General features: G+C 53.8%; 1 protein-coding gene across 2 annotated transcripts; it reads right to left on the reverse strand.

The window, feature by feature from the left end:
- Positions 1-430: 430 nt before the first annotated feature.
- Positions 431-24,396, reverse strand: rac2 (Rac family small GTPase 2). Of its 2 annotated transcripts, none has more exons than XM_088930165.1 (7): positions 24,250-24,396; positions 15,485-15,556; positions 14,358-14,475; positions 13,552-13,614; positions 6,458-6,617; positions 4,616-4,748; positions 431-888 (listed from the first exon to the last, which is right to left on the reverse strand). In XM_088930165.1, exons 1-6 carry the CDS (start codon positions 24,282-24,284, stop codon positions 4,618-4,620), a joined length of 579 nt encoding a protein of 192 aa, XP_088786291.1. In that variant the 5' UTR covers positions 24,285-24,396; the 3' UTR covers positions 431-888; positions 4,616-4,617. The 2 variants fall into 2 exon arrangements, with proteins under 2 accessions (XP_088786291.1, XP_088786290.1); XM_088930164.1 differs by lacking the exon at positions 24,250-24,396 and adding an exon at positions 16,543-16,700.
- Between the last annotated feature and the right edge of the window lie 1,446 nt (positions 24,397-25,842).

A 25,842-nucleotide genomic window follows, 5' to 3' on the forward strand; every position in this document is an offset into this window, starting at 1 on the left:
TGGTTTGAGGCTCCTTAGGACCGAGGTTGGGGACCCCCTGAGTTAGGGAGACCTGTTAGACTGGCTGGACTGGGGCTCCCCAGGACCAGGGTCAGAGATCCCTGGGGTACATGATATCTTGTAGCTACAGTACAGCTCACTGCTCTGGAGAGCCCCTGACTTTTCACTCCTGTTGAGCTCCAGGTGCCCGAACTCTCCTCAAGAACCTCTCCCACTTAAAGTAGGTGCTGAAGTTTCCTATAAAGCCTAAATGTAATTAAATCTGCCAGTGACAAAGTCTAACACACTTCATACCTGTTACACACACACCTGGACCCTGGGACCCTCATTTCATGGTCCCTGATCGCTATCCGTTTAGATCCGCTAACCCTTGTAAGAACGTACCCAAAGAAACTCCGAGTGGATGTGAGCCGAGGCAGGAAACGAAACGTATAAAGAGTAAGTTTTATTGCGATTTAAAATGCGTAGACACACTGTGCATCTCTCGCCAAATAGCATCTTAACCAGATATGATCTTGAAACAATGCTTCAGTACATTAACGACTTTACAGTAAATTCTCTTGTACAGCCTTATAATACAAATGGATCAGTACACACCAGTCTGATAATTACTCAGTGTTAGGCTTAGTGGGTTACAGTCCAAGGGCTATGCGGACTGTACATTAACAGTACGATACTGGCTCATGTCAAGAAGACACCGTTTCCTTGTTCTCTAGCTACTTACTACTAGTTATTAGTAAATGTTTAAATAAATTGAATTTTTATACACTAATTTGTTTTTTTTTAGGAAAAGTAGACAGATAATGAGAAAGGTAACTGCAGTGGAGAAGAGAGAGCAGACTCCCGGAGAGGTGGTGGGCTTGGTCCTCACAGGGGGGCTCCACGTGCCTGGTGGGGGGGGGGAGAAAGAAGGCTGACTCGCAGACACCGCCCCCTACTGGGTGGCTGACTGTCCCCAAGCCAGAAACAACATCCCTTGCTTTTCAGGTGGTGAGGCGACACAGCTTGTTTCCTCTCCTCACACAACGTTTATGGGGGTGAAGGGCCCCCCTCCCCCCTTTATATAGGGCAAGTGGTCTATTTTTGTAACGTATTCGTACTGGCTATGTCCAGGACAGGCCTTAAATCCAGTGCATTCCCTGCCTCTTGATTACCCCGGCAGCAGGCTGAGCTCCAGCCCTGTCGGAGATAATTAGTTTCCTTATCGACATTCTCCGCAGGCGTCGGCAGAATGTGGTGGCTGAGGTTCATTAAAACGGGCCTCAGAATGTAACCCACCTCGGTGATGGGTTTTTGTAGCCGATTTTTTTAAAAGAAAATGAATTGGTCATTAGTCCCCCCCCCCCCATCTAAGCGTTTTTCCTCTTTTCAGTCAGAGTTACAAAATTCCTGTCACTTCCCTCCTGTCGCTCTCTCAGCGGCACACAGCTGGTCCCTCTCTTTCGGCCTCTTGTCTGTGCCTCCTCCTCCTCCTCCTCCCGCGGTCTCGCCCTCTTCCAGGCTCCCCCTCTTTCTTTCTCCTCCTCTCTCCTCATCTGTCTCTCCCATCGCTCTCCCCCTGTCTCTCTCCATCTTTCTCCTCTCCCCCTGTCTCTCTCGTTCTTGTTTTCCCCGTCTCTCTCTCTCTCTCCGCTCCCCCACTCCTCCGGACTTTCACCTCTCTCATCTCTCTCCTCTCCCCCCATTTTTCTTCTCCTCTTGTCTCTCCTCTCTTCTTCCCCATCTCTCTCCTCTCTCTCCTTCCCCCGTCTATCTCTTCTCCCCCTGTCTCTCCTCTCTCTCTCTCCTTTCCCCGTCTATCTCCTCTCACCTGTCTCTCTCATTTCTCTTCTTCTCCCCCTGTCTCTCTCCTCTCTCCTTTCCCCCTCATCTCTCTCCTCTCTCCTTTCCCCCTCATCTCTCTCCTCTCTCCTTTCCCCCTCATCTCTCTCCTCTCTCTCCTCTCCCCCTCGTCTCTCTTCTCTCTCTCCTCTCCCCCTCGTCTCTCTCCTCTCTCTCCTCTCCCCCTCATCTCTCTCCTCTCTCCTCTCCCCCTCATCTCTCTCCTCTCTCCTCTCCCCCTCATCTCTCTCCTCTCTCTCCTCTCCCCCTCATCTCTCTCCTCTCTCCTTTCCCCCTCATCTCTCTCCTCTCTCCTCTCCCCCTCGTCTCTCTCCTCTCTCCTCTCCCCCTCGTCTCTCTCCTCTCTCTCCTCTCCCCCTCGTCTCTCTCCTCTCTCCTCTCCCCCTCGTCTCTCTCCTCTCTCCTCTCCCCCTCGTCTCTCTCCTCTCTCTCCTCTCCCCCTCGTCTCTCTCCTCTCTCCTCTCCCCCTCGTCTCTCTCCTCTCTCTCCTCTCCCCCTCGTCTCTCTCCTCTCTCCTCTCCCCCTCGTCTCTCTCCTCTCCCCCTCGTCTCTCTCCTCTCCCCCTTGTCTCTCTCCTCTCTCCTCTCCCCCTCATCTCTCTCGTCTCTCTCCTCTCTCCTCTCCCCCTCGTCTCTCTCCTCTCTCTCCTCTCCCCCTCGTCTCTCTCCTCTCTCCTCTCCCCCTCATCTCTCTCGTCTCTCTCCTCTCCCCCTCGTCTCTCTCCTCTCCCCCTCGTCTCTCTCCTCTCTCCTCTCCCCCTCGTCTCTCTCCTCTCTCTCCTCTCCCCCTCGTCTCTCTCCTCTCCCCTTCGTCTCTCTCCTCTCCCCCTCGTCTCTCGTCTCTCTCCTCTCCCCCTCGTCTCTCTCGTCTCTCTCCTCTCCCCCTCGTCTCTCTCCTCTCTCTCCTCTCCCCCTCGTCTCTCTCGTCTCTCTCCTCTCCCCCTCGTCTCTCTCCTCTCCCCCTCGTCTCTCTCCTCTCTCCTCTCCCCCTCGTCTCTCTCCTCTCTCCTCTCCCCCTCGTCTCTCCTCTCTCCCCCTCGTCTCTCTCCTCTCTCCTCTCCCCCTCGTCTCTCTCCTCTCCCCCTCGTCTCTCCTCTCTCCCCCTCGTCTCTCTCCTCTCTCCTCTCCCCCTCGTCTCTCTCCTCTCCCCCTCGTCTCTCTCCTCTCTCTCCTCTCCCCCTCGTCTCTCTCCTCTCTCCTCTCCCCCTCGTCTCTCTCCTCTCTCCTTTCCCCCTCGTCTCTCTCCTCTCTCCTCTCCCCCTCGTCTCTCTCCTCTCTCCTCTCCCCCTCGTCTCTCTCCTCTCCCCCTCGTCTCTCTCCTCTCTCCTCTCCCCCTCGTCTCTCTCCTCTCCCCCTCGTCTCTCTCCTCTCCCCCTTGTCTCTCTCCTCTCTCCTCCCCCTCATCTCTCTCGTCTCTCTCCTCTCTCCTCTCCCCCTCATCTCTCTCCTCTCTCCTCTCCCCCCTCCCCCTCGTCTCTCTCCTCTCTCCTCTCCCCCTCGTCTCTCTCCTCTCTCTCCTCTCCCCCTCGTCTCTCTCCTCTCTCCTCTCCCCCTCGTCTCTCTCCTCTCTCTCCTCTCCCCCTCGTCTCTCCCCCCTCCCCCTCGTCTCTCTCCTCTCTCCTCTCCCCCTCGTCTCTCTCCTCTCTCCTCTCCCCCTCGTCTCTCTCCTCTCTCTCCTCTCCCCCTCGTCTCTCTCCTCTCCCCCTCGTCTCTCTCCTCTCTCCCTCGTCTCTCTCCTCTCTCTCCTCTCCCCCTGTCTCTCTCCTCTCTCCTCTCCCCCTCGTCTCTCTCTTCTCTCCTCTCCCCCTCGTCTCTCTCCTCTCTCTCCTCTCCCCCTCGTCTCTCTCCTCTCTCTCCTCTCCCCCTCGTCTCTCTCCTCTCCCCCTGTCTCTCTCCTCTCTCCTCTCCCCCTCGTCTCTCTCCTCTCTCCTCTCCCCCTTGTCTCTCTCCTCTCTCTCCTCTCCCCCTCATCTCTCTCCTCTCTCCTCTCCCCCTCATCTCTCTCCTCTCTCCTCTCCCCCCTCCCCCTCGTCTCTCTCCTCTCCCCCCTCCCCCTCGTCTCTCTCCTCTCCCCCCTCCCCCTCGTCTCTCTCCTCTCTCCTCTCCCCCTCGTCTCTCTCCTCTCTCCTCTCCCCCTCGTCTCTCTCCTCTCTCTCCTCTCCCCCTCGTCTCTCTCCTCTCTCCTCTCCCCCTCGTCTCTCTCGTCTCTCTCCTCTCCCCCTCGTCTCTCTCCTCTCTCCTCTCCCCCTCGTCTCTCTCCTCTCCCCCTCGTCTCTCTCCTCTCTCCTCTCCCCCTCGTCTCTCTCTCCTCTCTCCTCTCCCCCTCGTCTCTCTCCTCTCTCTCCTCTCCCCCTCGTCTCTCTCCTCTCTCCTCTCCCCCTCGTCTCTCTCGTCTCTCCTCTCCCCCTCGTCTCTCTCCTCTCTCTCCTCTCCCCCTCATCTCTCTCCTCTCTCTCCTCTCTCTCCTCTCCCCTCTCTCTCCTCTCCCCCTCGTCTCTCTCTCCTCTCTCCTCTCCCCCTCGTCTCTCTCCTCTCTCTCCTCTCCCCCTCGTCTCTCCTCTCTCTCCTCTCCCCCTCGTCTCTCTCCTCTCTCCTCTCCCCCTCGTCTCTCCTCTCTCCTCTCCCCCTCGTCTCTCTCTCCTCTCTCCTCTCCCCCTCGTCTCTCTCCTCTCTCTCCTCTCCCCCTCGTCTCTCTCCTCTCTCTCCTCTCCCCCTCGTCTCTCTCCTCTCTCTCCTCTCCCCCTCTCTGGCCTGCTGCCCCTGGTCCCTCTTACCTTCAGAGCAGCATGCAGCCCCGTTTCTTGACCTTGGCGGGCTGGGGGCAGAGGACGGCCCGGATGGCCTCGTCGAACACGGTCTTCAGCCCTCGCTGCGTCAGGGCAGAACACTCGAGGTACTTCACCGCATCTGTGGGGCACAACAGCGTCACCGTCCAGCGCCTCCTGCTCACAGGACTGTTCCCTGCTCCGCTGGACTTGGTCTGACGTTCTTCTGCTTATAGGGCTCTCTCGGAATAGGATCACCACCCTCCCACCCCTCTAGCATCTGAAAGCCCCTTCTTCCTGACTGAGGGCCTGGACAGAGGAGACTCCCAGGGGACCTGATCCGAGTCTTCCGGATCTCCAAGGGCTGCCGTCAGCCCTGCCGACTTCTCCAGCAAGAATGAGGAAACACCCACCAAAAAGACACTAAAGGCCAGAACGACAGGAAGGTGCATTCAAAACCGAGGACGGTAGGACAGCTGTTGCACAAAGGGTGGTGGGAGTGGGGAACAAGCTGTGCGGCCATGTTGTCGAAGCCGGCGCCCCCAGCCTCTTTCAAGGGACAGCTGGACGAGATGAGTTTAGAGACATCGGTCAGTCTTTGGGGTTCGAAAGTGCAAGCCCAGCAGAACCCCCTGTGGCTGTAGGAAGAACGTGTAAACTCCACCCAGAAGGTGCCCCCGGCCAGACTTGAACCTAGGACCCCAAGAGCTCACGTGCCAGTGTCATGTGCTTTTGAGCATAAGAAAGTAAAAATGGAGAAAAAAATGATTTTTAAAACTATCTTCAAAACGCAAATACTGTGGCTCGCAATTGGTGGCTAGACATCTGTTCGTAATGCTGTAAAATTGATCAATTTAGGAGCTGGTTTCTAAAAAAATTGTTTATACAACATCCCTCAAGCCTGAGCATTAACTGGAAAATTAGAAATTAGTCACCACGCAGGTTTCAGCATCGGCCAATCAGTAAAGTTGCTGGTTCAGAGCTCAGATCAACTGTTATCTAATTAAATAAATCAAATTAGTATCAGTCTGTTTGCTGTAATGTCTAAACTATGAAAAGGCAATCGCTCTCTGCTGAGGGAAAAGCTTTTTTTTAAGATTTAGCCTGTCAGGGCTATTTACCTACGTGCAGACTTCCCAAACCGAGGTGCCACTCGCAGCCGCGGCGCCATCTGGTGGCGACACGAGTCATACACCGAGAGGCATGAAGAAAGATGGCGTCTTTAAAGCCCCTGTGTCAGCCACAGACTCAGGCAGTCCAGTGAATCCTACTCTCTCAGGTCCGTGAGAAAACCTGTGATCTTTCTGCGGGCCACATACACTCACTGAACAGGCCCCTGAAAGGGTTAAGACAGCACTGGTCCAAGTCTGAGTCCTGCTGGAGGTCAGGGGGTGAGAGTGATCGGTGAAGCAGCGGCACGAAACTCTGGGGGTGGGAGGGCAGTGGCGCCGCACCTCTGGGTACCACTAGGGGGCGACAGAACCCAAGGACAGGGCGTGAACGGAGCGGGCCAGTCGATCCTGAGCTGTATCCTGAGCGGCTCCGGCTAGCCGTCTTGCCCCAGGGCCCCCCTGTGGCCTCCCAGCCTCGCGGGAGCCCTGCAGCGTGACCGGGGCACTGCCCGGCGGGCGCGGTGGACCCCCTGTGTCTGACAGGCCCTGCCATTGCTCTGCAGCACAGTGCTTCCCAACGGAACCCCCCAGCTTCCCACAGTACTTCCCCATCCCAGCGGATCCTGAACGGAATCCCATCAAACTAGGCAGCGGAGGACAAGGTGCCTGATTTCACAGCTATGCGAGCCCCACGTCGCCCCCTCCTGGTCGCCCGACGCACCCACGGGAAGATGCCCACCTATCTCCTTGGCCAGGGCCAGGCCCTGGGGGTACGTGATGGGCGCCAGCTTCTTCTCCTTCAGCTTCTCGATAGTGTCCTTCTCATCCCTCAGATCCAGCTTGGTGCCCACCAGGATGATGGGGGTGGAAGGGCAGTGGTGCCGCACCTCCGGGTACCACTAGATGGCGACAGAACCCAAGGACAGGGTGTGAATGGAGCGGGCCAGTCGATCCTGAGCTGTGCCCTCGGCTCTCTCCCAGCCCCGGCTCTCAGAATTGGCCCCTTGTTATCGAACTCCCCATAAACCCCCCGCTGTTTCTTCTCACGCACGTCTGAGAGCAGAAGAAAGAAAAAATCGTTTAATTCCTCTTGGCCGTGCTGTTTCTGACTAGATTTGCAATTGTATGTTTTACAGCCTCTTTCAGTCAACTGGACATGGACGCGTCGTCCTGGAGATAAAGGAAAAAAGGACCGATCGAAGTGACTCTCTCAAAGCACCGAGCCGAGTCTTGTAATTTTCCATTGTACTGGTCTCTGTGACATGAATTGGCGATGCAATCTGTGCATTAGTAATTATCTGTGCAGGAAGGAAAGCTTTTTCTGGTATTGATGTACAATCTACTTGGCCAAGACCCCCATTTATGGCATCCCAAATTGCTGGTTGAAATGCCTCCAAAACAACTTGGGTCAAATGTATTTTCTCCCTATATTTCTCCCTGCTATATTATCTTTGCTGACTGCCCTATCTTTCTTACACCCGAAGAAGGCTCCACAGCTGAAACGTTGTGTTTTCTCTTTTCTCTTTTCAGTGTGGAATAAACCTATTACTTGTTCCTTTGCAGCCTACGCACGCTGACGCAGCTCCCCACCTGGACTACTAGAAATAATCATAATTCCTTACACTTATGGAGTGCTTTTCTGCCACAGTAATCTCTGCCATTACAGACTTTGAACCTTCCAACAAGTGCTGAATTGGTCCTTATAATTCCTTAATGAACCCAGGAGCTACTTTGATAATCAACCACAGGCCAGGAACCAGGCTCGGACCCACGATGCGCGTTTATTACAGCCCAGCCTGCACTGGGGTGAGCTCCATCAGCTGATGAGCTCCCGCTAGTTAAGTTAGTTAGTTAGTTAGTTAGTTAGGCACTATGGCAACCGGCAGAGGGGAAGTTACAAGAAAACGTCTTGTTTTTTAGTTAAAGCACCACGAGGAGACAAAAATGCCCTAATGCCAACAGTAATATGGCACAATTTTCCTATCCTATATTTAGCTCCCATTGTTTGAAATTTCAGCACCTAGCGATTCTCCCCTCAGAGCCTCATCTCATTAACGAGGGGCTGCACTGTCCCCAGCAGCACCGCGGCACACTTTCTGACAAACAGAGTGTCATCTATCCAGCCTTTTCTTCCCCCTATCAGCTCTTTCCCTTTGTCAGCGAGTTTAGCAAAGAAAGATTCTTTTATGCAAGGGGGGGGGGAAGCTGTCGGTGAAGTTCAGAAAACAGTTTTTTTCCCTCTAAATGCTGCAAGTGAGTCACTACACACACACACAGTCGGCTCGAGCAAGCTGGAGAAAACGTCTTACTTGTTTTTTGGGCCAAGGACCAAAATGCAAAGAAGGTCGATAGGTTGTGAGGGAGGGGGGAGGAGGGGGGGGGTAGTAATTAAGCTGTCAAGCTGTTAGACAAGAACCACAAACCCGAGTAGAGCAGGGCATGGAACAGACAACTGATGCTGTTGGACCAGAGGAGTGGTGCTGTTAGACCAGAGGAGTGGTGCTGTTGGACCAGAGGAGTGAAGCTGTTGGACCAGAGGAGTGGTGCTGTTAGAATAGAGGAATGATGCTGTTGGACCAGAGGAATGATGCTGTTGGACCAGAGGAGTGGAGCTGTTAGAATAGAGGAATGATGCTGTTGGACCAGAGGAGTGGTGCTGTTAGAATAGAGGAATGATGCTGTTGGACCAGAGGAGTGGAGCTGTTAGAATAGAGGAATGATGCTGTTGGACCAGAGGAGTGGTGCTGTTAGAATAGAGGAATGATGCTGTTGGACCAGAGGAATGATGCTGTTGGACCAGAGGAATGATGCTGTTGGACCAGAGGAGTGGTGCTGTTGGACCAGAGGAACAAAGCTCTGAGAACAGAGTAATGAAGCAGCTACAGCAGAGCAATGATCTAGTCTGTCACGAAGCTGCTGTTTCTGTTTTTGCAGAATGAAGTAATTTAGCGAAGACAGCGCTGCTGTTTGTCAGCTCTGTTGCTCTTGCAGAGGCTGAAACCAATGGCAACCGCGGCTCTGTTTGGCCACAAGTGCATCTCAACGCGCGATTTCTTTTTCACAACAAAACACGTCTCTGTCCTTTCTTAGCACATGCTGAGGAGGAAGGCCAACGTCAGTCAGAACAAAGACCGGACAGCCTTGAGGACGGACGGACCTTGGGCTCGCCACGGAGCCTTCACACGCACGCACGCACGCACGCTCGCTCACTCACACTACGCCCCGTACCGCTGCGCTGCTCCCGTCTTGATCATCGCTGACCTTCACAAATGCCCGTTTCTTTACAAGAAAAAGCCACACTGCCTGGAGGGCCAATTCAGTTTGACTCTCAGTCTTTCTTCCCGCGTTGATGTACGCATTCCCGGGAGCACGCTGAGCTCTTGCGGCCTCTTGAGAAAACTGAAGCTTGATTGTTTGTTCTGCCAGGCTTGCCCGAGCCGATTTAAATCCTGATGAGGAGGAGCAGCAGCAGCAGAAAAAAAAGGCATCCAATTTAGACTTTAATGAGGGCCCCTGTTGCTGTTTTAAACAAACATCCGGGAAACCTCCTCTTCTGTTGCCAGCTGTGTCAAAACAATAATACTACTAGCATCAAATGCAGGATGGCCACAATCTTTAAGCACGACCAGGGGGTGTTTTGTAATTAGCCACTTGTTGATATCTATATTAATTACTCTTAAGACTGGAGAGCCATAATTAACATCTGAAGGTTTCGTGAGTTTGCCCCCGGTTACTGCGGGCGTGGCAAGCCTGGGCACCCGGAATCTCTGCCATTGCAGGACTTTGAACCTGAATTGGTCCTTAATTGCTTAACGAACCCAGGTGCTACTTTGACGCACTCTGATACTTAAGGACTGGTTGGAGAGAAGACTTTCAATGGCCTATAAGCCAGGTGTCAAGGATGACCACTCGGGTCGTGCGTGTTGTTCAGTTTTGCCCCATAAGGGCAGAGCACTGCAGGCAAAAGACAAAGCACAAATAAGGAGCAAAGCAACCCACAATGCTTTAGCGATACTCTGTGTGGATGATAAGTAATTACATGGGCAAGGGTCTCCTCTCTCTGATGGTGATTATCAGACTAAACACCATCATCACTCATCGCTACTACTGATTAAAAGTGGATGAAACCACCGATATCGACAGCTGTTTCAGCACGGCCTGCTTTTTCCACGAAGCTCCGCGTCTTCGGAGGTATAACCATCAGGAAAGGTTACCATGGATACTCCGTTTCCATCTCCGCACGTCTGACGCGACGGAATTTGTTTTAAAAATGGAAAAGGCTACTTGCGGTTTTATCTGGGGGACGGAAAGGGGATGACGTCGCACGAGGGCAGCAGCTATCGTTTGGACTTTGAAAACTTCTTTTTTTTTTTCTCTCTGCTCTCGGGGGCCGTGGCTGTGAAAAACTGGGCCGGACTGATTTGCGTGGCTGAAGTTGTAGAGACGGGACTGGATCCTCTGGCTCAGCATGGGTGCAGTTCTGTCTGTCAGGTACTGTTAGCAGGCCTGCGAGCTGCGGGGTACCTCTCAGCCTGTTGGACGGGCTGAAGACCTTGAGAGACGAACCGAATGGTCTCCTTTTCTAACAACTGACTGGCCTTTTGTCGGCGAGAGTTTGTTTGTAACTAGGTGCGTCCTGGATTAACTTCTTTTTCCCCCATTCATCGGTTCAGAATGAACAGTGACACATAAACTACTGGGCAAAGGGGGGACACTAAGTGGGAGCGCATTTAAATAGAGGACAACCCAGCTTTACATCAAGAGTGGTGGGAGCGTGGAACGAGCTGCTCAGCTATGTTGAGGACACAATTCTCTGGATTTCATGTACGAAACGGATGAAATTCTCCAACTGGGTCGGGAGGTGCTTCCTTACACAAAGGGTGGTGGGGGTGTGGAACAAGCTAACCCTGGCTTCTTTCAAGAAGCAGCTGGTTGAGAGCCTCGCATCAATTAGCTACTGACTCACAAACAGGGGTAAATAAGTCTAGAATGACCTCCTCTCATTTATAAGCTAGTTTTAATGTTCTGCTTATTAGATTTGTGCTGTCTGTTCTGTCCAAGGCCCAGACTAAAGTGAAGCTTTGATCCGTGAATCCAGTGGACAGAAATCCCTTCAGGCTGTTCAACACAGAGTACTGGGGTCTGGGTTCTCTGCAGATATGCTACTATCAGACCTCCGGTTTGAAAACGGCCGCATGTTTACTGCAGTTCAAGTTCAGCAGCCCTTGCTAGCTGCGCTCAGATAGCGCCTCATCCTCGGGTGGCGAATTGCGGGGGGGGGGGGAGTGACACACACACGCACACCTGTAGACGAAGCGTTCGATCTTTCTGTCCTCTAACGCCCTGGCGGCAACAACGTTCTGGTCTCAACTCGCCTCCCTCCTTCAATGACACAGAACGGAAATGCTGGTCTAATTGGACCTGGGCAGTTATCAAGAGATTTTAGCCAAAGGAGCGAGCACATCTAATTTAAAAATTAATCTCGCAGCATCGTGTGTGCGGGAGGTGAAGAGTTGCACGGCGCTCGCAGGCACTGGATACCCGGGTGGCCTGACGCCGCTCGGGTCACGCAACGGCACAGCGAGCGTCAGCCGGGGAGATCTAACCAGCGGTAGTGTGAAATTGTCACGTCGCTCCGGGGCGGTTCGTCTTCTAGGGGGAGCACAGGGGTTAGGTCTCGTTTCCCCCTTCCGAGAGAGGGAGCGAGAGCTTTGCAATCCACTTGTTCTGCGCGCTGCGCATCCCATCGGAGCCGAAAACGTGCTCCGCCGTGTCCACCGCGAATCAGCGAACTGGCGTCTTCAATTCACGCGTCGAGCGATTGTGCCGGCCGCACCGGTATCCGCATTCACTTGTATTTAAAGGGTTTAGGTTGTTTTTTTTATTTACACCACGTCCCGCGCCCTCAGGCTCAGTCCCGGGCGGCCAGGAGCTGGTCGCGGTGGCACGAGAGGAGCGCTTCACGCCGCGGACACGCGTGGTGTCGAGGGGGCTGGTTGAAGTCGGTCACACCAGTAAAAAAAGAGGGGTGCCCCTCGCTCCTTAACCCAGCCTCCTAGCTGAGAGGGTTGGTGGTATTTACTCTTTCGAGTAAAACTCTGCTCCGGGATGTTTACGTGCAAAGGATATAGAAAGTCTGCCCACCTTTATGGAAATGGCAGGTTTATGTGATGTAAAGCCAGAAAGCAAGATGAATAATGTCTGGCTTTACATCACAAAAACCTGCCATTTCCATAAGGGTGGGCAGACTTCTCATGTCCACTGTAGATCCGCGTTTCCGGAGTGACACGTGTATTACAGTACTGGAGTCTGGTTCAGGAAACGCTAAACCGTAAACAAGTGTTTATTGCGCATTTACTAGCTCTTGATAAATTGTTCTCAGGTAAACTATTTTTTTTTTCATGTAGACGTTATTCCAAGGATCAAGTAAAGGTTTATTCCCTGCTGAAAAAGAGAAGAAAAGTAACACAACGTTTCGGCTGTGGAGCCTTCTTCGGGTGTCAAACTTAACAAAGGCCAGTCGGGTGCCTTCTTGGGGCCCCGAAGAAGGCTCCACAGCCGAAACGTTTCGTTTATTTTCTTCTTTTCAGCGCGGAATAAACCTGTACTGGTCCCTTCGCGGCCTGACGCAGCTCCCTACTTGAACGACTTTGGTCTTAAGTTGTGGTTTGTGAAACGTCTGTTAGTTGCGCGACTTTTCCCAGCAGAGTTCGATTCCACACGTCACCCAGCCACTGCGTCGCTCAAGTCAGTCGGTTTGTCGGGCCCTTCAGCCCGTCGCCGTGTCGACCGGTGATCTAGGCAGTGTTTGCGTGCCTGCTCACGGAGCGCACTGCACACTCCTCACCGCGGACCAAGGCGTAGCTAATCGTCAGTAGTTGGAGTGTGCACACACTGCCACCTAGTGTCTAGCACAAGTACTACCAAATATTTCCACCTGTTCCACACCAGTGACAAACTCGGGAAGCGCACTGCACCAGGGACTCTTCCACTCCAGACACAACAGGGCATATTTACTTGAAGGCAATTTTGAGTCTAAAAGTCTGCCTTCGTTTGCCCTCTCCTGTGAGGCAATAGAACTATCAGAATTCAGGCTGCCGATATGATCGGTTGTGTGATAAAGATGTTGTGATTAAAGCCTATAATGCATTAATAAGACGACCTGGTATAAAATATTGTGTACACATTTGATCATGTGACAGAAAGGCTATGGCTGCACTAGAATCCGTCCAGAGAGGAGCAACTGGAAACTGTACATTTCAGGGCTCTTGGGAATGAACTACACTGATAGGCTGGAGGAACTGAGCCTTTTTAGTCTGAAGGGAGTGTCCCACACTGCCAGACTGGAGGAACTGAGCCTCTTTAGTCCGAAGGGAGTGTCCCACACTGACAGGCTGGAGGAACTGAATCTCTTTAGTCTGAAGGGAGTGTCCCACACTGACAGGCTGGAGGAACTGAGTCTCCTTAGTCTAATAGGAGTGTCGTATGCTTCTGGGCTGAAGGAACTGAGTCTCTTTAGTCTTGAAGAGAGAAGGGACCTGATGCCTATATTCATAATACTCCAAGGTGCTCACAGAGTCAAGACCCTCTTCAGATTGAACAGTGGCACAGGAACTGGCAGAAGCATGGAACCAGCTGCCCAGCTGTGCTGCTGAAGCTCTTCGCCGGCCTCACGAGACCGTCCGGTCAGTCAGCTACTGGTCCGCCAGGGGGATCTCCGTGCGACAACGGGGAGAAGCTCCAGCACACAGGGCTGGGTGGAGGACGGACCCGTGGAGAGGAAGAGGAGGAGGAGGAGATGCAGCCGCTGCCGAGGGGACACCGGTCACTCACCTTGGCCCGGACGTTCTCGTAGGAGGCCGGGCTCACCAGGGAGAAGCAGATGAGGAACACGTCCTGAGGGAGAGAAGGAAAGAAGACTCAGGCACCAGGGGGCGCCGCCGCGCTGGAGCCGTGGAGCTGATCAGCAGGTAACGCGGAGTGACTGGGATTCTGCTTTTTCCAATCTGACCCGGACCTCGGGCTTCTCAATAAGTTGGGCAGCGATAGCTTTGGCGCCCTCTATGGGAAGCAGGAAAAATTACGGGTGGTGATCGCTGCACTGTCATATAAAACAGTACAGACCTTCTCTACGTGAAATGGCAGCTCACCCAGGCTGACAACACACAGACATGGGGAATCCCTGGAAATGGAATTGGGCATTGGGAGCACAGTATATAAATCCTATAGGAACAGCAGGGTAGAAAGGGAATTGGGCATTGGGAGCACAGTATATAAATCCTACAGGAACAGCAGGGTAGAGAGGGAATTGGGCATTGGGAGCACAGTATATAAATCCTATAGGAACAGCAGGGTAGAGAGGGAATTGGGCATTGGGAGCACAGTGTATAAATCCTATAGGAACAGCAGGGTAGAGAGGGAACTGGGAGCTAGGCTGTAGCGATCTTGGCTCCAGGGTGGAGCACGTCCAGTAAGGGATATGGAACCAAGGTGATACAGACTGCAGTGCGGTAGGGTCAGTGGTGTATTACAGGACTGGGGCAGAGGGGACGGGGACACGGGGGAGCTGTGGGTCCAGATGTGGCCGGGGCGTGTGCGAGTCAGTGTGCTGTGCTGCACGGGGAGCCCGCGGGCCCTACCGTCTGCGGGTAGGAGAGGGGCCTCAGTCGGTCGTAGTCCTCCTGTCCGGCCGTATCCCACAGCCCCAGGTTCACCGGCTTGCTGTCCACCATCACGTTGGCGGAGTAGTTATCAAACCTGCAGGGAGGAAGCCTCAGTCAGCCACGCCTCCCGGGGGTCGTGACCTCTCGGAGGTGACGCTCTCCCCTCCTGCGTGTCCTTGAGCAGAGCCGCTAAACACGTCCCAGCCACTAGCTCCCGAGTGAAAAGGTGTCTTCTTTCAAGCTGGAGTTACCCAGTACACGCTAGGCTTTTCCCCGGAGTAACCCGTGACCTGCTGCTTTAAAAAAAACAGTCTTCAATCTGCACTTTCATGCGTCACGATGAGACACCAGATCCTCCTGCCTGGGAGACTCTACAAGACAAATCACTCCTCATTTCCCTTGCGAAATGCCCCGGCTTTTCTTTCTTGTCTACGCCAGCTGATCCTGTTTGGCCAGCGACCCTGGTACACGTCAGGCCTCTCTGACCCCGAGGCCACATTCCTGCCTGCTGATGAGGCCGCGCAGAAGCGGGCAGGACTTCAGCTGTTCTAGGATCAGTCCCTGATTCCTGCCCTGCCCAGACTCCTGCCCCCCGCCTGCTCTTATACACCCCCCATGAGGTCAAGACAGTGGCCAAATCCACTCAGACTCATTAGATCTGCTCCTCTTCCTGAGTGCAGAATCTCACTCCCTCTGGATGCCAATCATCCAATTAGAACAGAGGGCGTCCCGTTTGAGCCCGGCTGTCTTCCCGGCAAAGCCAGCCCCTCGCCCCCCTCAAGGACAGACTTCCTGTATTCGGCCGGGGGAGATGTTGAAAGCCGTCTTTGCCCACCACCACCCCCTGCAGAGTTGTGCTCTCAGTCAGAGCGAGCGACGCCGAGGTCTGGGCCCGGGCTGTCGGCAGCGATCGGATGTCCAGGCCCCTCTGGAAGGCTGCGGGTTCAAATCCCAGGGGAGGGACCTGCTGCCGTGCCCCCGAGCAGATCACTGCACGCGTCAGACTGGTCCCTCCAGCCAGAGGGCCGGCTGTTAAACGTGACTTGTCTCGGATGAAAGCTTCAGCCAAATCAAAACTGAATGATCGGGGGTCAGATACTCACACAGTGGGGATGTACTCTCCGGGGAAGGCATTTGTAGTGTAGCTGATGAGAAGACAAGTTTTCCCCACAGCTCTGAAAGGGAAAAAGAAAAGGACACAGTCTTTTACTATTGGTACAGCCCCCGGCTACTGGCTTTGAGCTCTGGACTCTGCGTCTGAGGTTTAAATTAAAACCCTTAGTTTGAGTCGCGTCTGTATAGGGAGTCCCCGGTAACCGGAAGGCTGCCTTTTATGTACCGGAAGCTTCGTTATCGATCGCTTAAAAGCCACTTTTCGGCGTGTTAAGAAGTCGGGGGGAAAGCACGCCCATCCAACGTCTGTAAGCGAGAGACAGGACAGCCGCCCTCAGGACACAGCTCTGCTGGAATGCTGAAATTCAAGAGGACGTCCTGAAAGTGAGTGTCACAGATTTATACCAGCGGCGCTTGCAGGGCTTGCTCGGGGCGAGAAAGACCACTGCGGACATTATAGACTTGGAACGGGAAGACGTGGTTCGGTTTTGGTTCGGCTCGGCTTTAACGTTCTACGGCGGACCCGACGGACCGAGAACGTCCGGCCCGGAGTCGCAAAGAGTCCAGGAGCTGTGAATGTGGGCACCCTGGTCAGTTCGTCTCCCGCAGAGCAGGCGTGGACTGTGAGCCATTATAAACGCCGAATCTCGGCCGCATTCACGCTGCTAAGTTCTCCCTTGAGCGAATGAAAGAAGAAAGCTTTTTGCAGCCTCTCCACACCTAAATGTGTTTTTTTTCCGTCTGACTCGAGTCGTTGTTTCTAGCTGTATCGTCTGTGAATGCATCTCGCTTATCATCCTTGCAAAACGTAAAAAAACCCGATAATTTTAGCAATCTGGGAAAACTATTTGCACACCTTGATTAAAACATTCCTTTGACCACCTGTTATCACAATATTCAACACGAATGCAGAACTTCTAACTTCTCGTAATTGTCGTTTCATTGAGAAACTCTTTAGTAACAAAAACAGAACTTCGGCCTCTGAAGGGTTAAACCCGGACACCAGAAATAGGAAGATGGCGATGGGGGAGCAGGGACTTCCCGTTACCTGTTGCAACTCTCTCCTGTTCGTGGGGAGGCCTCCCCGCCGCCCCCGCGGGTCAAGAGACCGGCCGGCCTGCGCGGACACGCCGCGGCGGAATGCGGCGCCTCGGGACGCATTCCTGCCGGGTCGCGTCGAGCTCGTGACGCGAGAGGAATTTCGCCTTGCGGAACATCAGGTGCCGTGCGCGAGAGGTAGAGGGTTCCCCCGCCCCCCGTGTTCACTTCCTGCAGCTGCGAGCTGTTGTGTCTCTCTCTCTCCCCCCCGCGTTCACCGTGCCTTCACAGCGCTCTGTTATTCATGTGGCGTTGTGAGCGCGCCCAGCCCCCCCTCTGCTACACACCTGTGAATGGCTGGGGGCAACAAGCCCGCAGCTCTGCTGCCCTACTGCCCCTGGGACTGGCACCACTGCCTCCTACCTTCTACCGACTCATACTCGCACACTGGAACAAGTACAGGTTTAAAGTAATGCTTAAAGGAGAAGAAGCTCAACGTTTCAGCTGTGGAGCCTTCTTCAGGTGTGAACCCTTTACTTGTGCCTTTGCAGCCTGACGCAGCTCCCTGCTTGAGCATATTTACATATTGATGATGGTGTGTGTGTGTGTGTGATGACCTGTTGACATTGTGTGGTGTCGTCGGCTGTACTGTGTGTGTGTGATGACATTGTGTGGTGTTGTCGGCTGCACTGTGTGTGATGACCTGTTGACATTGTGTGGTGTTGTCCGCTGTACTGTGTGTGTGTGTGTGATGACATTGTGTGGTGTTGTCGGCTGTACTGTGTGTGTGTGTGTGATGACATTGTGTGGTGTTGTCGGCTGTACTGTGTGTGTGTGATGACATTGTGTGGTGTCGTCGGCTGTACTGTGTGTGTGTGTGTGTGTGTCCCCAGAGATCGGAGCGAGTCAGACCGCTCACCAGTCAGGCAGCTCACTGGACGCCCACAGCCTTGCCGTACTGGGAGCGAGAGAGACAGCACTGGCTGTCCCGGGTGGCACCACCGAGCTCAGGGGCTCCGACGGGTGGGCACGTGTGGCGTGTGCGTGCGTGCGTGCCCACATGCCCGTCTTCGTTGTGCCCCAGGTTGGCACGCATGCCAGCGACAGAATTCCCAGAGGGGGTGGTTATATAAGGGCGTGGCGCGGGGTGTTTTTCTTAACCCACAAAAAAAACAAAAAAGCAGAACCGGCGCAGAGGAGCCGGTGAGCTAAATCTGGGCCTGAGGCGGTTCCGCTTTGCCGTGGGTCGGCGCTGGACCGGCGCCGGAAGCACAGGCGCTGCCGGTCGGCCTCCCGCTCTCTCTCGGCCACCCCCGGCCGCCAAGGTAACCATGGCAACAGGCGGGCCCACGTGACTTGCAGGAAGCCAGGCTGGGGGTTTTGCATTTCCTCTTCAAAAAAGAAAAAACCAAACCGAGACGCAGGCGAGAAGAGGTGTCAGAGCAGACAGATGACAGGGCGTGACGGCGACCTCCTCGCGCGGAGCTCGCAGGCCAGGCAGACGCCGTGGCGATTCAGGCCCGTCTGTTGTCAGAAAGGGTGGCACAGTGGTTAGCATTGCAGGGGTTTTGGGAGCTGTCTGTGTGGAGCTTGCATGTTCTCCCCGGGTTTGTGTGGGCTCCCTCTAGGTGCTCTGGTTTCCCCACACAACAGAGCTAGGGACTTAAAGATGACAGAAGATTGATCACTAACTAGAGCAGCTGAGCTTTCCTGCTTGACCTTCAGTGGGGACTGCAGATAACGCTCACATTGTGTTCTGGAAAGTGTGAAAGGCACCTTCAGTTCCCTTGGCAAAAGCACTTGCTTGTGCTGCTCGCTGTGTTTAAACTAGGCAAGCACTCGAGCTCGTTTTCAAAACCGAATCTCTGAGTGTCATTATCGTGGCGTTCAGCAGCCAGGAAGCCACACAACCATATCCGTTACCAGAGCAGGAGTGTCACGCCAGCCCACACTCCTGCTAAGCTACAGGGAAGCAGTACAACATTTGCCTAAAGGGCTGCTTGCCGTTTCCATCTGTACAAGGCCCTGAGCTCCCTGCATGACGAGTGGAAGCAGATTGGTTTCCCTGGGGACAGGGAAGGTAAGAGACAGAGTTACAGGTCACTTACAGATGGGAGGCAGACATTAAGCCCATAGCTGGGTAGCTTGTTCCACACCCCCGCCACTCTTTGCATAAAGAAGTATCTGCTGTCCTGATTGGAGGATCTCCTCCTGCTGTTTCTTGAAGGAAACTGGGGTACTGGCCTCAACAACAACATAGCTGGGCAGCTTGTTCCACACTCCTACAAACCTTTGTGTAAAGGAGTATCCACTGTTCTGACTAGAGGATCTCTGCCAGCTGTTCCCTGAAAGAAGCCAGAGTTTTGGCCACCACCACAATGGCACATTTTCCCTGGTGATCACTTATTGGCCCACCTGATCGGTGGGGGTCGGTGGTCCCAGGACCCTTGGGGCGGTCCTGTGAGACGGCCTGAGGGGATCCCCGAAATGAAGGAGAACCAGTTCACTTGCTTCCCAGCTGTGCGGGAGTTCGACACTGTGACACACAGGGGACCCCCTGATCTCCTGCTCTCGGCTAAATTCCTCATCTCTTCCCACCAGCCTTGTTGGTCCTGACCGTGGACTTTGGCTTCATTTCCAGTTTAATCGGGGATTTCTTATTCCGAGGGACTTTGGCGAAAGGGGATCCCCCAGCAGTGGCAGTGGCTCTGCCCAGCCTCTGAGGAGAGTCCCTGCCCTGGGAGAGGAACCAGCTCTGCCTTGAGCCAGGGATTGTGGGGCCCTCTGTTCCACACCTCCACCACCCTTTGTGTACAGAAGTGCCTCCCGTCCTGACTGGGGGATCTCATCTAGCTGTTCCCTGAAAGAAGCTCGTTCCAGGCTCCCACCACTCTTTGCGTAAAGAAGTATTTGCTGCCCTGATTGGAGGATGTCATCCAATCTTGAGGGATTTCTTGTTTCTTGAGGGCGCCCTTCCCGGCGTGGACTCTCAGGACACTGCCCAAGTTCTTCCGATGCTTCCAAGAAGAAGGGAACCGCTCTCCTCTTTTCTTCTGGGAAAAGTGTCCATATAGAGGAGCTCGGGAAGAGTTTAACATTAGGAGGAAACATCGTGTCACTGTGTGGTTCCGCAACGTGGGAACTCCCCACACTGTGTAGTTAATAATAAACCTTTTCCACTCGTCTGCGTCCGATAATACCTGCTGGTAAAGATCTGGCCAGTCAAGTGAGAAAAAAGCAGAACCTGTCTCACGTCCGCGGTAAATAGGCTTCACCTTTAACTTCCATCCATTCTCAGTTTCACAGAACGAAATGCAAAAATGCCATTCTCAGGACCACTAGGAGCTTCTAAGTCCAACATAAGCCCCTACAGCCTGGAGATCACAGCCAGGGTCCCAGTCCAGGATAAGCCCCTACAGCCAGGGTCCCAGTCCAGGATGAGCCCCTACAGCCTGGAGATCACAGCCAGGGTCCCAGTCCAGGATGAGCCCCTACAGCCTGGAGATCACAGCCAGGGTCCCAGTCCAGGATGAGCCCCTACAGCCCGGAGATCACAGCCAGGGTCCCAGTCCAGGATGGGCCCCTACAGCCCGATCACAGCCAGGGTCCCAGTCCAGGCAGTGCACAGCAACCAACTGACAGTGTATAAACATGGGTCTGAGACTTGGCTCTCCCCGCCTCCCTCCTGGCTAGTCCTCTGTGGAACCCAGCCTTGCCACGATTAATCACACATCCACTCTTTCTCTAATTAATAGCTTCGTGACTCTTGTGCAAATCATGAGACACTCCCAGCCTCCTACACTAACACGTTGGCCATGTTCGTGTTCTCACTGCTTCCGAGTTGCAGTGAATCATAAAACCCCCACCACCCCTCTCCTGGACAGGTCTGCTGGTCCGCTTTGTGCACACACTGTCCCCTCCCCCCCCCCCTGGGAGAGGAGGAGGGCGCGCAGGCCGGCGCAGGCGCGCAGAAGCTGCTGCCGAAACGCAGAAGGGGAACTTGCCGAGCCCCGAGAGCTAGCAGAGGGTGAAGAGGAAGTGTAACTGAAGAGTTTCGCAAACGCGTGTTGAAAAAAACAGGAAGCGCTTTTCAAAACGATCTAGCTCACCGCCGCCCCCTCCTCGCTCTGTCTCCATCTCAGGCACGCAGATAAGATCGCGGGCTGTCGCCCTGTTGTGCGCGATAAGGCGCCATCTCGTGTCTTCTGTCCCGTTTCTGGCCTGTCCCCTGCAGCTGTCGTGCTTCAGTCTGATTTCTGTAAGCCGGTGGCACTGGTGTGCCCTTGATGAACCAGCCTCCCGCCCGGCTCCGGGTCCGTCTCCAGGACTCCCAGCGCGACCTGGCCGGCCCTGGTTCTGAGTTCTGAGTCGGGCCGCCCCCTCTCTCTGGGGCAGCGGTTTCCCTCTCGCCAGCGCTGCCTGCCCCTGTTGCAGACGCCTTGTTCTGCAGAGGGCTGCTGTGCTTCTGGACACGCGGGTGGGCGAGAGGAGCTCCATGCCACTAATGTCAAATTGCTCAACGCCTCTCGGATGCCGCTCGCCTCTGGAGCCTAGTGCCTGTTTCTCACGCTCTCGGGAAGCATTCGAATGTGATGCACGAGTCCCTGGGTGTGTGTGCGCAGCGGAGCAGCGATCCAGGCCTGGCACCGGGCTAACTGGGTATGGCCCGCGCTGACGAGGCACAGCAGAGAGAGCAGGAAGGCTTTCCTGCCACTGAGCTCCGGGGTCAGAACCGGGCCATGTCTGGGCCGGGACCAGGGCTGAACAGATCCAGTTCAGCAGAACCACGACCCATCGGTTTGAGCAGTTAAGTGTGGGCGAGAGGATCTTCCTTGCCAGTCTTGCCTGCTTTCCTAAAGCCACAGGCCACCTCCATCATGTCACCTCACTCACTTTCTACCCTGGAAACTTCATCCCTGCAAACCCCTGACAGACACTTCCTGAGGTCCCATCGCCAGAAGCACCGTATTTAGCAAGACGTTTAGCAACAGCTGGGTGGATGAAACGTGGTCATTTCCTTGCTTCACAAGCAACATCCCTGAACCTTCCTCGGTGTAAGTGTGCACAGTGGCTGTGTAAACCTTACACTATTTCCAGTTCACAAGACGCTGCCAGGCGACGATGGGCTGGTGAAACAGGAGCAATAAGGTGGCAGGAGGTGATGTTCTCTCCTGGCCCTGTAGGGGGCGCCATGTCTTCCGGCCTTCACTCCACCCTGGACTCTTAATGACTTGATTTGGATTGGCTGTTCACCTCACCAGTCCTTATTCCCACTGCTTCCAGGTTTTTACACTCTCATCGAGGACTTTAAGCTACCTAAGACTGACTGGGACTGCAGTCCTCCCGGATCATATCCGCTGATATCACTGTGTGTCAGTGCCACTCCTGCTTATGCCTTTATGCCTTGCTCTCTGCCTTGCAAAATGCAATCACCCGAACTGTACGTCATACTCTAGTTTCAGGAGCCCAGGTCTCTGCTCTGCTGCAGGAGAGCCGTCTTGTCACCATGCACCTCACCGGACACGGTTACCCCACCTCTCATTGATGTTTTGCTTCATTGTGTAACTGTAGAGAATAGGCTGAATATTGCATCTGACCTTTTTCTTAGAGCAACGTGCATAACAGTGCACTAAATAAATTCTCTGCAGCACTGCACTACCCTCATGATAAATTAATGTAATAAAATACGAGTCACCTTAGATAAAGGGCAGGTGAATTATGACTGTCGAGGATGCGAGCAATTGAACTGGGCACTGGAAGATGAGTGGAACGTGGACAGGCAGGTGCATTGAGGAGAGGGATCAGCTGGACACTCTTTGCACAGAGAGTTGTGGGTGTCTGGAACAGACATCCCCAGCCATGCCGCTGCGGCTGAGTTGCTGGGATTCTACAAGAAGTGGACCGTGACAGAGCTACCGGGGCGGGCCAGGTGTTCTGAATGACCTCTCTCATCTGGACCCTTTTCTCTTATGTCCTTGTCTGGCCAGAGAAGATTGTGTGAGGGGACCTGATTAAACTATTCACGGTTCTCAAAAGGCACAATTACCAGTGAAACACGAACCAGAGAGCACCAGTAGGAACTAGGGGGAAATGCATTTAAAACTGAGGACAGGAGGCACTTGCTACCCAGAGGACGGTGGGGGTGTGGGACAAGCTGCCCAGCCATGTTGTTGAAGCCGATACCCTGGCTTCTTTAAAGGCACAGCTGGATGAGACCCTCAAGTCAGAACAGGAGGCACTGCTTTGCACAAAGAGTGGTGGGAGTATGGAGCTGGGTTGTTGAAGCCAATACCTTGCTTTCTCTCAGGCCAGCTGGGTGAGCTACTAGCGACCAGACAGGTGGATGGGCCAAGTAACCTTTATGATTCGCTTGTGGAGCCAGTCAAAGCAAGAAAGAAATGGAGTGAATGCACTGTTACAGATTAGCTCCAGCAGCGCTTTCTGGGTCTGAAAGGCCTGTGGTGATGTCCGGATGCACAGCCAGATCTGTGTTCTCCTCGATCGTTCGCTACTCGTTTAAAAGAGCATTTCAGCAAGACACGCTTACCTGCCGGGCCTCGTAGAACCCAAGAGCCAGGACACTACCGAAATCGCCAATTCACTCCTCCTTCGACCACGATAGAGAATACAGCACTGGCGCAAGGGAACACGCTTCTGAACACTCAGGTTCTGTGCCGTTTGAGTTTTAAAAACAGGGCTTTCTCAGGGTATATGATATATCCGTTCCGTTGCTATCAGGAAGTAAATACGTGACGAAAAACTGAGCAAGCAACTGTACTGACAATGTCACTCTGAGACAGACGCATGAATTAACTCGCGCCGGCACTCTCGGCACAAATATTGACCGTCCCCCGATAAACATTCGCGTTTTAAAGGTTTGACTTGATGCTGTATCTGATCTAGACCGCTTGCCTTTCGATCTATCGATCGGGCTAATAGAGTCTGTTTCTGAGCCGGAGGAGTCCAGCTGCACAGGACTAGTAGGCTTCGTGTTCCTCTGCGGGACCTGCTACTGTATCTGTGCCCCTCTTCGACAGCACGCGTGTGCAGGTCGCTGCGCGCCGCGCTCTTTCCCTCGTTTCGCGTGGATTTCAAAGTTTGTTTTGTTTAATCACCGGCTTTGAAAGCGAGCGCTAAAAAAAAGTTATTACAACCGATACCCCCTCTCCTCCTCCTCCACCTTTCCTCCGGCGAAAAGTAACTTCTGTACTCAGAAACCAGCGCAGTTTAAAAGGGAAGGCCGTCTTCCACTCTTGGGGTGCGCTACACGTTTTACAGCAGGGCAGCGAGCTCGGTCCGCAATACAAAAAAAAAAAAAAATCGCGTCACTGTTCTTCAAAACCGAATTTTGCCCGGTGCGCCAATGCGTACAGCTCGCTTGGCTCCGTCCTCTCTCGCTATGAGCACCGCTTTATTGTAAAGGACGTCTGCGCTTTTCACAGGAAGCTACAGTAGGTCGACTGTCCTGGGTGAACTTCACACACTACCGTGTAGCCCGCGGCGCCGACTTCACCACGTTTTGACCGGTGTCTTTCAGCGCCGGGCTGGGCGCCGCATCACCCGCGAACCGAAGGGAGGGGCGCTTTTTCCAATGAGGGATGAAAAGTTTTCGAAGGAGTTGCCGTCTCTGAATTGATCCGCATCGTCCCGGCACGGCACGGCACGGCACGGGAGTCTCAGCGATCAACGCCACCAACGAGATTGAAAAGCCACTTACCCATCGCCTACTACGACGCATTTGATCGCCTGCATCTCGCTGTCTCAATTTCGCTTTCTCGGGCTTTTCACAAACCTCCAGGTCCGAGGCGAATGCAGAAAGGCAGCGAGCGAGCTGAGCTCAAGATACAGGAAATAAGTTAACAGTTTTTTTCTCGTGCGGGGTGGCGTTTTTCTCTCTCTCTCTCGCTCTCACTCGCTCTCTCTCTCTCTCTCGCTCTCTCTCTCTCCTCTCCACTTCTGTTCTCGGTCTCGGTCTCGAATTGCATCAACTCCACCTTTTTTCAGGAGCAAACGTGTCAGGGTTTGTTAATAACCACAGGTAATTAGAATGAATTACACCTCCCGAGGGATCACAAAGAAACAGACATACAGTATAGGAGGGAACTGCACCAGTAACCCCACCTGGGAGACGCACAATGATCATTCTGCACCAGCAGCCCCACCTGGGAGACACACTGGTCATTCTGCACCAGCAGCCCCTCCTGGGCGACACACAGTGATCATTCTGCACCAGCCGCCCCACTGCACAGCACAGCAGGCGGACTGGTGAACTGGTCAGCCTTTGGAATAAGAGGGGACTTCAGGGAGCTCAGACAGTTCAAACCCAGAGCCGCGGAATTTAGCCAGAACAGCAGGGTATACGGGTGTACACACCCCTGCTGTTACTGCCAGGACCTCCCCGCCTCCCGCCTGTGTGCTGGGCACTAGAGAGACATAAAGCATGAGGAGACGATTCTGAAAGGCGAGAGACGGCAAGGACACTAGCAGCGTCTACGGCTGGACGCGCACAGTGCGTGTCCGGGTGAGCAGGCGGGTAGATGTGTTCCTGTTCGGGTCTCGGTACCGATTCCAATACTGTGCGCTGAGCACGCGAGGGGCTGCGGCACAAACACAGAATAGTAGTTCAGGTGGGGGAGCTGCGTCAGCATGCGTTGGCTGCAAAGGAACAAGTAACAGGTTTATTCCATGCTGAAAAAAAGAAGAGAGAGAACACAACGTTTCGGCCGTGGGGCCTTCTTCAGGTGTGAGAAAGACAAGGCAGTAGGCAAATATTGTATATAAGCAGTATATAGTATATAAAATACTAAATACTATACTTTACCTTTGCCTACTGCCCTGTCTCTCTCACACCTGAAGAAGGCCCCACGGCCGAAACGTTGTGTTCTCTTTCTTCTTTTTTTCAGCATGGAATAAACCTGTTACTTGTTCCTTTGCAAACACAGAATAGCCACACGAGGGCGACAGAGCCCATGCAAAACAAGGGGGGTGACGTCGGATGGAGGTGTTAAAATGGTCTGATATTTTAACGGGGAGGCACGGTGGCGCAGGGGCCAGCAATGTTCAATTCCAGACCTGGAGTACTGTGTGCGGGGAGTTTGCATGTTCTCCCGAGGTTTGCATGGGTTTCCTCCCACAGTCCAAAAAGCATTCTGGTAGGTTATTTGGCTTCTGGGAAAACTGGTCCAGGTGTGAGTGTGTGTATCTGTGCGTGCCCTGCAATGGACTGGCATCCCACCCAGAGAGTATCCCACCTTGTTTGCCAGGATAGACTCCGACTCTTCCATGATCCAGTGTTGGATAAAGTGGTTAG

This window comes from Atractosteus spatula, chromosome 13, assembly GCF_055471065.1.
Source record: "Atractosteus spatula isolate fAtrSpa1 chromosome 13, fAtrSpa1.hap1, whole genome shotgun sequence".
NCBI lineage: Eukaryota > Metazoa > Chordata > Actinopteri > Semionotiformes > Lepisosteidae > Atractosteus > Atractosteus spatula.

Coding starts and splice junctions, on each gene's coding strand:
- rac2 (XM_088930164.1), bottom strand. CDS start 16,655: ATGCGTCCCGAGGCGCCGCATTCCGCCGCGGCGTGTCCGCGCAGGCCG. Junction 15,557..16,542: donor ACAGGAGAGAGTTGCAACAG/GTAACGGGAAGT, acceptor TTTCCCTTTCAG/AGCTGTGGGGAAAACTTGTC. Junction 4,749..6,457: donor GGCCCTGGCCAAGGAGATAG/GTGGGCATCTTC, acceptor TGTGCCCCACAG/ATGCGGTGAAGTACCTCGAG.